This window comes from Stylophora pistillata, chromosome 12 (assembly GCF_964205215.1).
Source record: "Stylophora pistillata chromosome 12, jaStyPist1.2, whole genome shotgun sequence".
Taxonomy (NCBI): domain Eukaryota; kingdom Metazoa; phylum Cnidaria; class Anthozoa; order Scleractinia; family Pocilloporidae; genus Stylophora; species Stylophora pistillata.
The window spans coordinates 2,822,501-2,833,239 of NC_142530.1; the positions used below are offsets into that span (position 1 = coordinate 2,822,501).

The following is a 10,739-nucleotide window of genomic DNA, read 5'->3' on the forward strand; positions in this document are numbered from 1 at the left end:
CATGGACAATTTTTTTATGCGGCAATTTTTATTTGTCACATAAAAACTAACACGCCAGCTTTTCAGCAAATGCAGTTGTCACATAAAAGTTGGTCATTTTTCATCATCTGCACGGGCAAATAAAAATTGCCACATAAAAATTGCCATATAAAAATTGCTCGTGTAGACGGGGCTAAACTATCTCTGAGTAGCTTGGTAACACCTGTTGTGTTTATACCCGTCTGAAAGTTACACCATTGTACTCGCCCCCCCCCCTCCCCCCCAACAAAAGGCCCCTAGATCATTTTTTTACAAGTATCAAAATCATGGCTTACTTTTTATTTTAAAGAGTTACAAATTTATAGCCGTTTTAGTACCCTTTTGAAAGTTAAATGCGATTAAAAGCATCGCTTTACATACACTTCGACATTTCTCTTCAATTCAACTCGTTTCTTCTGTGCATCACAGCAAGTCAGTTTGGTCAATCGTTGTTGGAGCTGGATTCGTCTCAGTCTACACTGAACAGTCAAATGCGCGGCCAGGCTAAACTCCTTAGTGAGGTAAGTGTCTGTTATTTCTAGCAGTTATGTAGATGTCGATCCCTTCCTCAGTGTTTTAAAAGGCTTTAGGCCAAATTTTTTGAAGGTTCCTTTGTCATACTTTCACGCATAGTTTTTAATGTCAGACACAACGACAAGATAATTTCTGGAGCATACTTCTTCTGTAATACATTTTTTCCTTTTTTTTCCAAGTTGGAAGCCAGCTTCAAATCCAACGTAGCTACCATCGAGGCAAACTGTGAACGAGTTGAAGCTCGCATCAATGCTCTTCTTGAGAAGTTCGAAACTAAAGGACGGTGATCAGTGAGATAGAGATGAAGTAGATACTTATCTAATGATTAACTTATAAGAAAGCGTACTGGTATTCATGGTATATGCTTAGAGTAATTTCCATTAAGTGTCGAAAGTAATCTGGGATGGCATTGGTTTTGCTTTATTTCGCTCTGTGATTGGTTCAGAAAACTCGCGCCATGCTTTCAACCAATCAGATGCAAACCTAAAACCAATCACGACTTGGTCGCCCGCGTTTTCCCGCGCTTTAGGCGGTTTGGTCGGATTTTACTTAGTTCTCATTGGCTCTTAAGAGCATTTCTCTTTCTTCTGATTGGCGGTTGTGATTACCTTGGTTTTGGTTTTTACGACACTTAATCAGAAATCACTCTAGCTTTTACGGTGTTTGGGACAAGCGGCAAAAGGCTTTGAAAAATTTTTTTCTTCGCTTTCATTTTGAAGGGCGAGTGCAAATTTTAAATTTGAAAAAAAATTACCGAGGTTTATTTATGCCAAATTACACGAGAAATCATCTGATTGTCCATACAAATGCTCTTCAAAGGTTATTTAGTTAACATAGCCTTTTTGCCCGCAAAAATTCCTAAACACCAGAAAAGAATTGTTGGATTTTTATTAACAGTACTCCTAGGAAAGGCTTTTTTTTTAATCGGAAAAGTTATTTATTCGTTTGTTTCTTTGATCCGACTTCCTTAATGTAATAGTTAGGGATTAATTAAAAGAGTAAGGCAAACTATTAAGCGTCAAGTATGACAATATCTTGTATCCTAATAAACATAGAGAAAGCTAATTTTCTCGTCTTCTTTGGCAACATCAATTGATGCCCCTGAACCTTTTAACTCCCATTAGTTACCGAGATAGAATTTCTCCCAACATTATCTACACAATATCAAGCCAGCAAATGATGAGAATAAAGTTAAAATATATATCAGGAGATCAGCAGTTGATCCAATACTAAATTCTCCAAACTAGCATGATAAGAATTGTATGGCAGACAGTTAGGAGAAATACTAAATGGTGTAATCGCCATTTGTAAGATATTAGGTGCAAAACAAAAATCTTAGGTCCAAACCGTGCATTTGTGGCGGTAACAGCTGCCCATAGTGTAGCCAATCATTGACCAATATTTATCAAACACCATCATTTAAGAACTGACAACTAACAGTATAGATTTTTGTCATTTTTAAGAGTCTGGTCTGAAATAGGGTGGGAAAAATCACATATTTTGGTCTAAAATGGGTAAGTGTTTAAGCAAGTGAGTGGCACACCCCCACCAAAAGTTGTTCTTGCAATCAAAGAGGACAAAAACACTTCGTAAATAAAGGTAAAGAAATAAATATACTTTGTGAATAATGCCACTTAAGGCAAAGAAGGTATGTGGGTTTTTGTGATCTTCACGACACTTCTCTATTCTTCAGAATGTTGTTGTTCATCGCAAATTGTTCTTGTTGTTGTCCAACTATGAGAAAAGTTATGGGAGGGCTGGCCATAAGATAAAGGATTTTTATAGTGGGCACTGTCACAAGCAACAATGTATAGCCCAATCCTTTCATGTATCACTGACCCACTTAATTTGTTCTACTGCCCTGTCCACTGTTGTTAAGAAACTAACCAGAGGTTTCAAGAATTTGTGAAACTGCAAGGAAAGCAAATGGTAGCATGTTTCACTTCTGCTCACTTTTAGTGAAATGCATCACTCCAACGCCCCAAAGAGCCAGTTCCCTGTGTGCATTACCGTATCCTTTCACCCAAGTAACCACACCTACTCATTTTCAGGCTACAATGAAGATCCATGCGTGCTTATATGAAGCTCACAGCAATGCATCACACTGCACACATTCCTGTATTTCAATAAAAGTAGGCAGAACTGAAACAAACCATGAAGTGCAATTACACATACAAACTCAATCTCATCCCTCAAATAATACGAATGAGTTCGCTCACAGAGCTTTTGATTGTGTTTGTTGTTTCTTGTGGTTATCAAGTTAATGTGCCCGAGAAAAGTATGATCCTTCAATTCCTGAAAAAATTAACGAAATTTAACCATACGTACTGGCTGGACTAGTGTAAATTACTCAGATCAACTACAAAAGACTTACGTCCGTCAGAAGTTTCGAGGCCTCCCTTTCAATGCCATTGTTGACATTCTCTAACTATGATGCTGATGCAACTGAGCTACTCGAGTTTTTAGGGTGGAAAAATCTTGCACGCCAGCAGGAAATCCATAAAGCCACCATGATGTTTAGATGTCTGCACGGGCTAGCTCCAAGGTATCTATATTCAAAGTTTACGTGGCGTGACTCTGCTTATGACCTCAGGGACTCTGAAAATAAGCTTAATGTTCCACTACCGCGCACTAATTATTACAGAAAAAGCTTTAGCTACAATGGCGCCACATTATGGACAGTTTACCACGCGATATAAGGAACACAGAGTCGCTGGGGTTATTTAAACGTAAGATCAATGACATTTTTTAAGTCTAACGCACGGCATTCACGGAAAACAGCTTTAGTGTTATAGTATGTAGTTTTAATTTTAAATATCTTAGCGAATGTGATATGTATTTTTATAGGCTGATGAATTGATCGTGTCTAAATAAAGATTACAATACAATACAATACAATACAATACAATGGATCAGAGAAAAACGCTAACAGGAAAACACAAATGTATTTCTTGTTTTCTTATCTATGTTGGTAGACCTAACAAGACTTTTTTCAAGAAGGGAAGAGAACTGAATAATATTGAATGGGAAAATATTTCCTTAGAGGCTAAGAGCAATGCTGGCAAATCATGCTTAAAATTAGGGACTTTTCCCTTTTAGTTGAGAGCTAGGGGTGTTGCTTATGTTCAGTCATAAAATCATAGATAACGCCATACTTTTACTTCAAAACTTTCTTTACAAAACCATGCAAGAGCATTTCAGATTTGTCATACTCTGATATCAAGTTAGGCGCGATGTTTGTAGAAGCGATTGATACTTATTGTACCTTTTATATGGACGCATCGTTTCGTTCTGAATGGACTGATCTTGCTCATTTCTCATTTGCCTCGTCAACCAAAATCTTTACTAAATAAACAGAAACCAGAAACTTTAGTTGAAGAATCCCCCTACAGCACGGTGTGAATATAGCGTTTAGAGCGAATAATTACATCTTATTAGAGGCTTTGTTGCGTAGTATTTTTTTAGTATTTCGCTGAGTATTTTTACAAGTCGTGCCGTATTTTAAATAACGAGTAAAAATACTCAGCGATACTACACAACAAAACCTCTGATAAGTTATTTATCATCCGACACGCCAAATTGTTATTTCGGTGCGAGCGAACTTTTCGCGGATATTTATTAACGGGGAGTGCGTGACAGACGTATGCGAAGCGGAACGGAATTGGTGCGATGTCGTGTTGTCTATTTTCTTCAATAAATGAAGAAATTGCCTGGTCGTCTAGTCGTTTTTCTGCGTTCGATTTATCTAATTAACTTGTATCTATATTTGCCAGCCATTCCGACTCTTCGTTGTCAGAAATATGATTCAAATTGTCCGCCACTTTTTTTTCGTAACCTCAATCCAATTCTTCGCTTGCGCGATGCGAAAAAACCTGTCTAACCGGTTCTCTGGAGTACAAATACCGCGTGATACTTGTACTCGTCTACGGCGTTATTTGTACACTACGGAGTGTAGTTGGATAATAAATCTACGGAGTGTAGTTGGATAATAAAAGACGATAATCAACGCATTCTCCTTAACACTCTGACATCAATTTAAAAAGGAAAAAAGTTTCTACTTTGCAGTGCCTACGCTCATACACCTGTCTTAACAGAATAAATGGTATCTTTGACATAAATCTACCTTACCTAAAACATAAGTAGATGTTTCTCCCCTTAATATCACAACTGCGACAGGAGTCTGGCGTTTCTACCAAGTAAGATCCTATAATGTTCACGTGATTTCCACATGGGTTTTCCTTAAGATAGAGAATGTTGACGTGATGCATCAGCTAAAAGCACTGGTGCTTGACTTGACTGGTCAAAACATGATCATTATGATAATAAATCACGACTAGCTCAAGGAACATTGAATAGGCACGCTAACATATACCGAAAAAACCCAATTGTAACACAGTTGACGGAGAAGCTAGAAAATTAGAGGGAATGCAACAACTTTTGTGGGATCGAGTTGCTTATTTTGATATATTTGATTGTATCAGTTCAATTAAAAACAGCTCGCCTAGATACACGACAGTGTTCCGCCAAAAGGATGTTTCCGATATCCCGAAAGCCTTTGTTTGCAAATGAAGGTAAGAGCAAAGTTTTTGGTCTGGAAGATGTTTCATCAATTATGGTGCTGCAAGAAAAGAAAATATAAAACTAAGCAAGTAAATTAATACACAAAAAAGAAAGAAGAATGTCAAAAAAAGAAAACATAAGCAATTATGTGGCGTAGGATTCGGCAAATGGTATCAGAGTTTATTTATAGTAGATTCTTAATTTGTCTGGTAACAAAAAAGTATATTACCAGTTAACCGAGCAGTGAGGGACCAGAAACCGAAAGAATGCCCCAGTGTTTCTTTATCCTCCTAGTGTAAAGAAGAAGATAAGTAACAATGTATCATTTAAAAGACAAGAAATAAAACTTTTATTTAATAAAATGTTATTTTGGCGTGATGGAAGAAAAGAAAAAAAAAATGGAGGAGGTGGGTATTGAACCCACGACCGTCTGATTTTCAGTCAGCCGCTCTACCACTGAGCTACTCCCCCTGCGGAGGAGGCTGGCTGGCCACTGGCAGAAGTCGAATGTTACGGAATTTTGAATTATTCCAGACTTAACTGCCGAGTTCTAACTTCAGGGAGTGGTGGGAAAGGCTAGAGTTTGAATCCGGAATGTCGCCGGATTCAAATCCATTTCCCTAACCGCTCGGCCACGCTGCCTCCTCCTTAAGAGTATAGAAGAAATATATCAATATATATTGACAAACTTGTCTAGAATTCATTAGCATACTCATTAGCATAACAAAGGTTAATCCCTTTACCAAATAAATTGTGAAAGGTCAGAAATTATGTAAGCATACATTACATAACGCGTATATAAAAAGCGTAAAATTGGGGGCTTTCCCTTCATGGCCAACTTTGTTGGTAACTTATTTTGAATTTCAAAATACCCTCTGGAACTGGTATATTTTAATCACATTGCCGACGTTAATTGCATAACCTTAAAATATACCGGTGACTTGTTCAATAAAAACATTTCATTCTGTTTCCTTTTATAATCCCTCCTCAAAGATGACTTTATTATCTTTGAGTCACTAGAGGAGAGTACAAATATTTCACATGGGTTGTTAAGTAAAGCAAGTTAAGCAGATTAAACGTCGTCACAATTTAACTCTTACATTTTAAGTCTTCTTTGTTAACGCAGGGATCCCAATCGAAAAAAAACTAATGAATCAATTGTACTATCAGTTTGAGAAAAGTTTAATGTCAGGGATTCAGTCTTGATGGGATAGATGATTAAAGAGTTGTGACATGTGTTTAAAGTAGACAGACATTACCACCAAAGATGCACACAACAGTAAACGATTTTGAATGGAGAGAATATAAAGTAAAGTCTCTTGTTTAGAATGAAGAGAATAAAAGAAATCTTGGTAGTTAAAGGGTTTAACCGGTTATTAATATAGAAGAGCATTTCAAATTTATTTTCAACAGTATAAAGAGGTGTATGACTCTAGCTAGGTGGTCGGAGGTGTCTGAAGCATTAAAAGGTATAAAACTTTAAAATGAACCTCAATTGAAGTCTTGTTCTACGTTTACAGCACCACTACTGTCACAGGAGTCTGTGAACAATCACATTGTAAGAAATGAACGATTATTGCAATTAGGTTCCATTATGCCATCAGTGCTCAGGACCAAAACAAGCTTAAAAAACAGACGTTTCGGCTGTATGTCTAATAAACTGAAAGTGCCCAAAGATCAAGAAATTTTCAAGGTGAGCAATTTTCCTTTTCTCATTAAATGTAAGAATAAATTTGGCGGTATGTTAAAATCGAAAAACGGGCGTTAATCAATTAGATCTTCCCCACCCCTTTTACGACAACTTTAGTTATGGCGTCACTCAAGGGCTGAGGACCTGCTTTGTTTTGACCAAACCTTAATATACTCAAACCTGAACTGTATAGTCTACAAAATGACTTGCAAAAGGTGAAATCAAGCGAAGCTTGAGAAAATCAGTTTCAATCATGTCGAAAATCTCCGACGAAAGAAGCAAGACAGGAATTATTCGCAAGGAGGGCTCGATGCGCGATAAACTCCGATTGAAAATACGGCAGAGAATTCATAACTTGCCGAGCGGGGAAGGAGATGAAAATGTTAACACTCTGAACCAAGCAGAGTCGGTCAGAACTCGGCGCGATCATGGTAGGAAAGCTTCGTCCCTAGATGAGGTACAGGTAAGAAAGTTTCCTTCTCTTCTGTTCACTTTCGCCTAATTTATTTGAATTTCTGCATACGAATTTTGCGCTGCAAAATAAGGAAGTGAAAGACCAAGCCTCGGCTTGATGTGGTCCAATTAATCTTAATTTTTCTTTAATGTAGTTTTCATCCTTCTTCAGACCATAGATGTACATTTTCACTGCGAGATTTGTTTTAAATAACGATATGGTGTTATTTCTGTTGCGCAAAATAAGTCAGAACTGTGAATTAAAATTGCGATCGGTCATTTTCTTCACTTAACAAGTTTTTTTTTTCTTATTTGCCACCTGTTTTGTAGTACCTGCCGTTTCAGTTACTCAGTTCACTTGCTCGCAGAACCTTTTAGATAATAGGGATAAAACTTTTCACATTTTAAACTTTGCTTCGGTGCCGCTCTTACTTTAAATTTGCGATTAAAAGCTTAGAAGCCTCGCTCAAGCTTAAAACAGACGCGTGCATTTCAGACTCGCGCGTTTTCCCGCCAAAACAACTTGTCATATTTCTGCCCTTGTTATTGCATGCTGTGCCAACTTTCACAATTTTCATTACCTGTTATATTTAATGATTCTCTATCAAATGAAGGGTTAGTTGGTCGAAACAGGTACTTTTCTGAAGAGTTATGAAGTAAAGTAGGAGTAATAAAATTGCAGTTTTATGTTTAACAGACTGTAAAAGAATTACTTTCCAATGATTCGAACTCCAAACACGGTAAAAAGGAATACGACGGCCATAGAAAAACCAGAGAACATTCACAACATTTCGGAGAGACCAGAAACCGAGAGGTCCTTGGAAGGAATCGTAGAAACACGCTTACCGACCGGAGGAAAGAGACAGATGGTACAAGACCACGGGTGGAAAATCCCAACGGCAGGCCTTTGGGGGAATACCCCAGGGGTAAGCCGCATCGCAGAGATGAAGTACTCCCTAAAGATAAGTCGAGCTGTGAAGGTGAAGGGTCTTTAAGGAGATACATCAAAGATAAGCCTTACCCCAAGGATAGGTCACACCCCAGAGATAAAACAAACCGCGGGGATATGTCAAACCCCGTGGATATGTCTGTACCTCACGGCTCGGGTAACAAGGAAAACTTTGACACGAGACATAATACGCAACGAGATGAAAATCACGGCGAGAGCATCGGAGGTGGTCGGAGTAACAGTAAACTTCCCCTTTCTCCAAAGCCACATAAATTGGGACAACCGCTTCACAAGGAAGGGAAATGCTCATTGAAATCACAGGTAAGGTATTCGTACAGTTTATTGACTGAGTGGGAGTTCCGGACGGGTAAATCATATCAAACTGTTTCCCCACTGCGATGGACATTTGTTTTTGTCGGTTCCAGCCTGGCGCGGCCGCTAACCCAGATGCGCTCCTGAGCAAATTTTCAAAATGGCGGACAAGCCTAAGAGAGAGATAAGAGAACCAAAGCGATTCTGCAATGAATACTCAGCATACACTCCTGTTAAAAAGGTCATTTCACAGAGAAATGATACAAAATTGTATGATATTGAAGTCACGGAGGTTGAAAAACCCAACAAAAGACTGAAAATTCACTACATTAGCTACAGTACACGCTTCGATGAGTGGAGACCCTTCAGGGTTCTGTCCTCGTGTACCGGTTCACAAGAGCCAATACAAAAGACCAAACGATACACAATAGCTAACCGATAACCCCTAAACAAAGAAAGAACAATGGTAATTCCCTTGTGAACCGGTAGACCAGGACAGAACCCCCTTCGGGGACGGTGAAGCATCTGAATATTTTCCTTCGAAATTGTATAGATTAGTAGGCTGCAACAAAAATTTATTGGACGACGTTTAGGGTAAAAACAGCAATCTAACCTGAAAAAAATGTACTTATTTCGAGTCTTTCGGAAAATAACTTTACAAATCTTACTTGTTTATCTCGTAAGTAAACGATGGTGAAGCGCTTTCCGTGCTACCCGATTCTTCTCCCACTGCTTTCACGCTTATAAAACAGGAAACGAGCAAAAGGAGGAAGGTGTGGCTGTTTTGACTAGCCATTTGACGAGGTTCAATCTGCTCCTTGTTCGACAATTTACATATCAAAACAAAGAAAATTTGTTCCTCTCTTTGATTTTGGCGGTACATTTTCAATTTGCGCTTGCGTAAGAGAGAAATCGCCCAAGACTCCTTGCTCGGTCTTGTTTTGACCACGAACGCCTTCTTAATTTTGACGGACCCGCTTGAGAAAAGGTGAAAATGACGAGGGAAAAACTTTACTTTGTGGTACGAAAATACACAAAATGGAAAGCCATGATATTATAGTTCAATATTTCGGTGGTACATTGTTAACTTTTTATACAGAGAGTCGGCAAGATGATATAACATCCAAAAATCGCACTCAATTTGAGTGGACCGATGAAGTGGGCGTGGTCACGAAATTCAGTAAGAGACTATTTGTACCCCGTGAGTTTGATATGTTTACCACAAGGTCATGACTTACTTGCGTCATGACCGCACGCTGGACAACTACTAAAAAGACTCTACAATGAAAAAATTTTCCTTTTTTTTCTTCAAGTCAAAAACAATAACCTTATAATTCATCGAGGAACGCGAATCATTGGTTTTTTTATTTGCTTTTTTTTTTCAAGCTGAAGTCAAATGAAATCGAATCAAATAAAATCAATCAATTTTATTATGTGCATACATAGAAGGAAGCGTCGGAGGTTATCTCTATCGAGGACGCTCCCTACATAAAATATAAAATATGTATACTGCAATGTAAAATTTAAGAGTCATTAAGAAATAGGTTAAAAAATATATATATATATATATATATATATATATATATTATAGCTCTTTGGCATACAAAGCTTTGCTTTCATGTCCAAATTGAGCACTCTATCTAGGATGAGTCATTGCTTTTGCAATTGCGCATGCTCGCTAGTTTACTCTGGTTTGAGCACTCTGGCATGGCTTAGACGATACCACAAAGGTTGGGTCGTTTGGGGTGACCGTCTCGGTTCTCCCCCATCTTAGCATGAGCACTGCACTGATGAGACCCTGGTCTCGCATGGCAAGCGTTGCTTCATACTCTTGTAGTTTGAAGTTGGTTCTAGTGTTTTTCGAGGTCTGAGTTGGATAAGTGAGTACCTGCCGGGAGGGAAAACTTGCGACTTTTTCCTCCCTGGCAGTGGTTGTTTTCTTTGGTTCCGTTTTGGTCGCCCATCCCTTTTTTTGGATTTCTCGGTCGATCCGAACTTGCTTTCCTTTTTGCTTTTTCTCTGTTTCGGTCACCCATCCCTCTGACTTGTCTTTGGGTTGGGTCCGAGTTTCAGCATGGTCGTGTCCTTTAATAGGACCATCGACGTTGACTGTCAGGGGCTCCCTGAGGAGGTACTTTTCTCGCAAGCGGTTGGTTTGTTGCTGGGTTTTTTTGACCGTGAGTCTGACCATCGGGTGGCTGCGGTGCAGGCATGTCCTGGCCG

At 38.7% G+C, this 10,739-nt stretch overlaps 2 protein-coding genes, 1 long non-coding RNA gene and 1 other non-coding gene across 4 annotated transcripts in view; 2 read left to right on the forward strand and 2 right to left on the reverse strand.

The window, feature by feature from the left end:
* The window catches only part of LOC111323493 (dynactin subunit 2), a 13,982-nt gene extending 12,365 nt beyond the window's left edge, over positions 1–1,617 (forward strand). Inside the window, exons 17-18 of the mRNA XM_088740637.1 lie at positions 448–539; positions 732–1,617. Coding sequence (XP_088596763.1) covers positions 448–539; positions 732–839 — 200 coding nt within the window. The 3' untranslated portion in view covers positions 840–1,617. The remainder of the gene's footprint in view (positions 1–447; positions 540–731) is intronic.
* Positions 1,618–3,268: 1,651 nt separating this feature from the next.
* LOC148718396 (uncharacterized) lies at positions 3,269–5,713 on the reverse strand. The gene is made up of 2 exons (XR_015993844.1): positions 4,681–5,713; positions 3,269–3,897 (listed from the first exon to the last, which is right to left on the reverse strand). It is a non-coding gene; the product is annotated as an uncharacterized LOC148718396 (long non-coding RNA).
* Positions 5,512–5,583, reverse strand: Trnaf-gaa (transfer RNA phenylalanine (anticodon GAA)). The gene has a single exon. It is a non-coding gene; the product is annotated as a tRNA-Phe (tRNA).
* A 1,187-nt stretch (positions 5,714–6,900) lies between the features above and the next one.
* Positions 6,901–9,787, forward strand: LOC148718397 (uncharacterized). Its single transcript, XM_088741541.1, has 3 exons — positions 6,901–7,265; positions 7,953–8,525; positions 9,743–9,787. Exons 1-3 carry the CDS (start codon positions 7,056–7,058, stop codon positions 9,785–9,787), a joined length of 828 nt encoding a protein of 275 aa, XP_088597667.1. The 5' UTR covers positions 6,901–7,055.
* The last annotated feature ends 952 nt before the right edge of the window (positions 9,788–10,739 follow it).

Excerpts from the sequence above, each read along its gene's own strand:
- LOC148718397 (XM_088741541.1), top strand. The coding sequence starts at position 7,056 with ATGTCGAAAATCTCCGACGAAAGAAGCAAGACAGGAATTATTCGCAAG. Across the intron at positions 7,266-7,952 it reads CGTCCCTAGATGAGGTACAG|ACTGTAAAAGAATTACTTTC; the intron begins GTAAGAAAGTTT and ends TATGTTTAACAG. Across the intron at positions 8,526-9,742 it reads AATGCTCATTGAAATCACAG|GTCATGACTTACTTGCGTCA; the intron begins GTAAGGTATTCG and ends GTTTACCACAAG.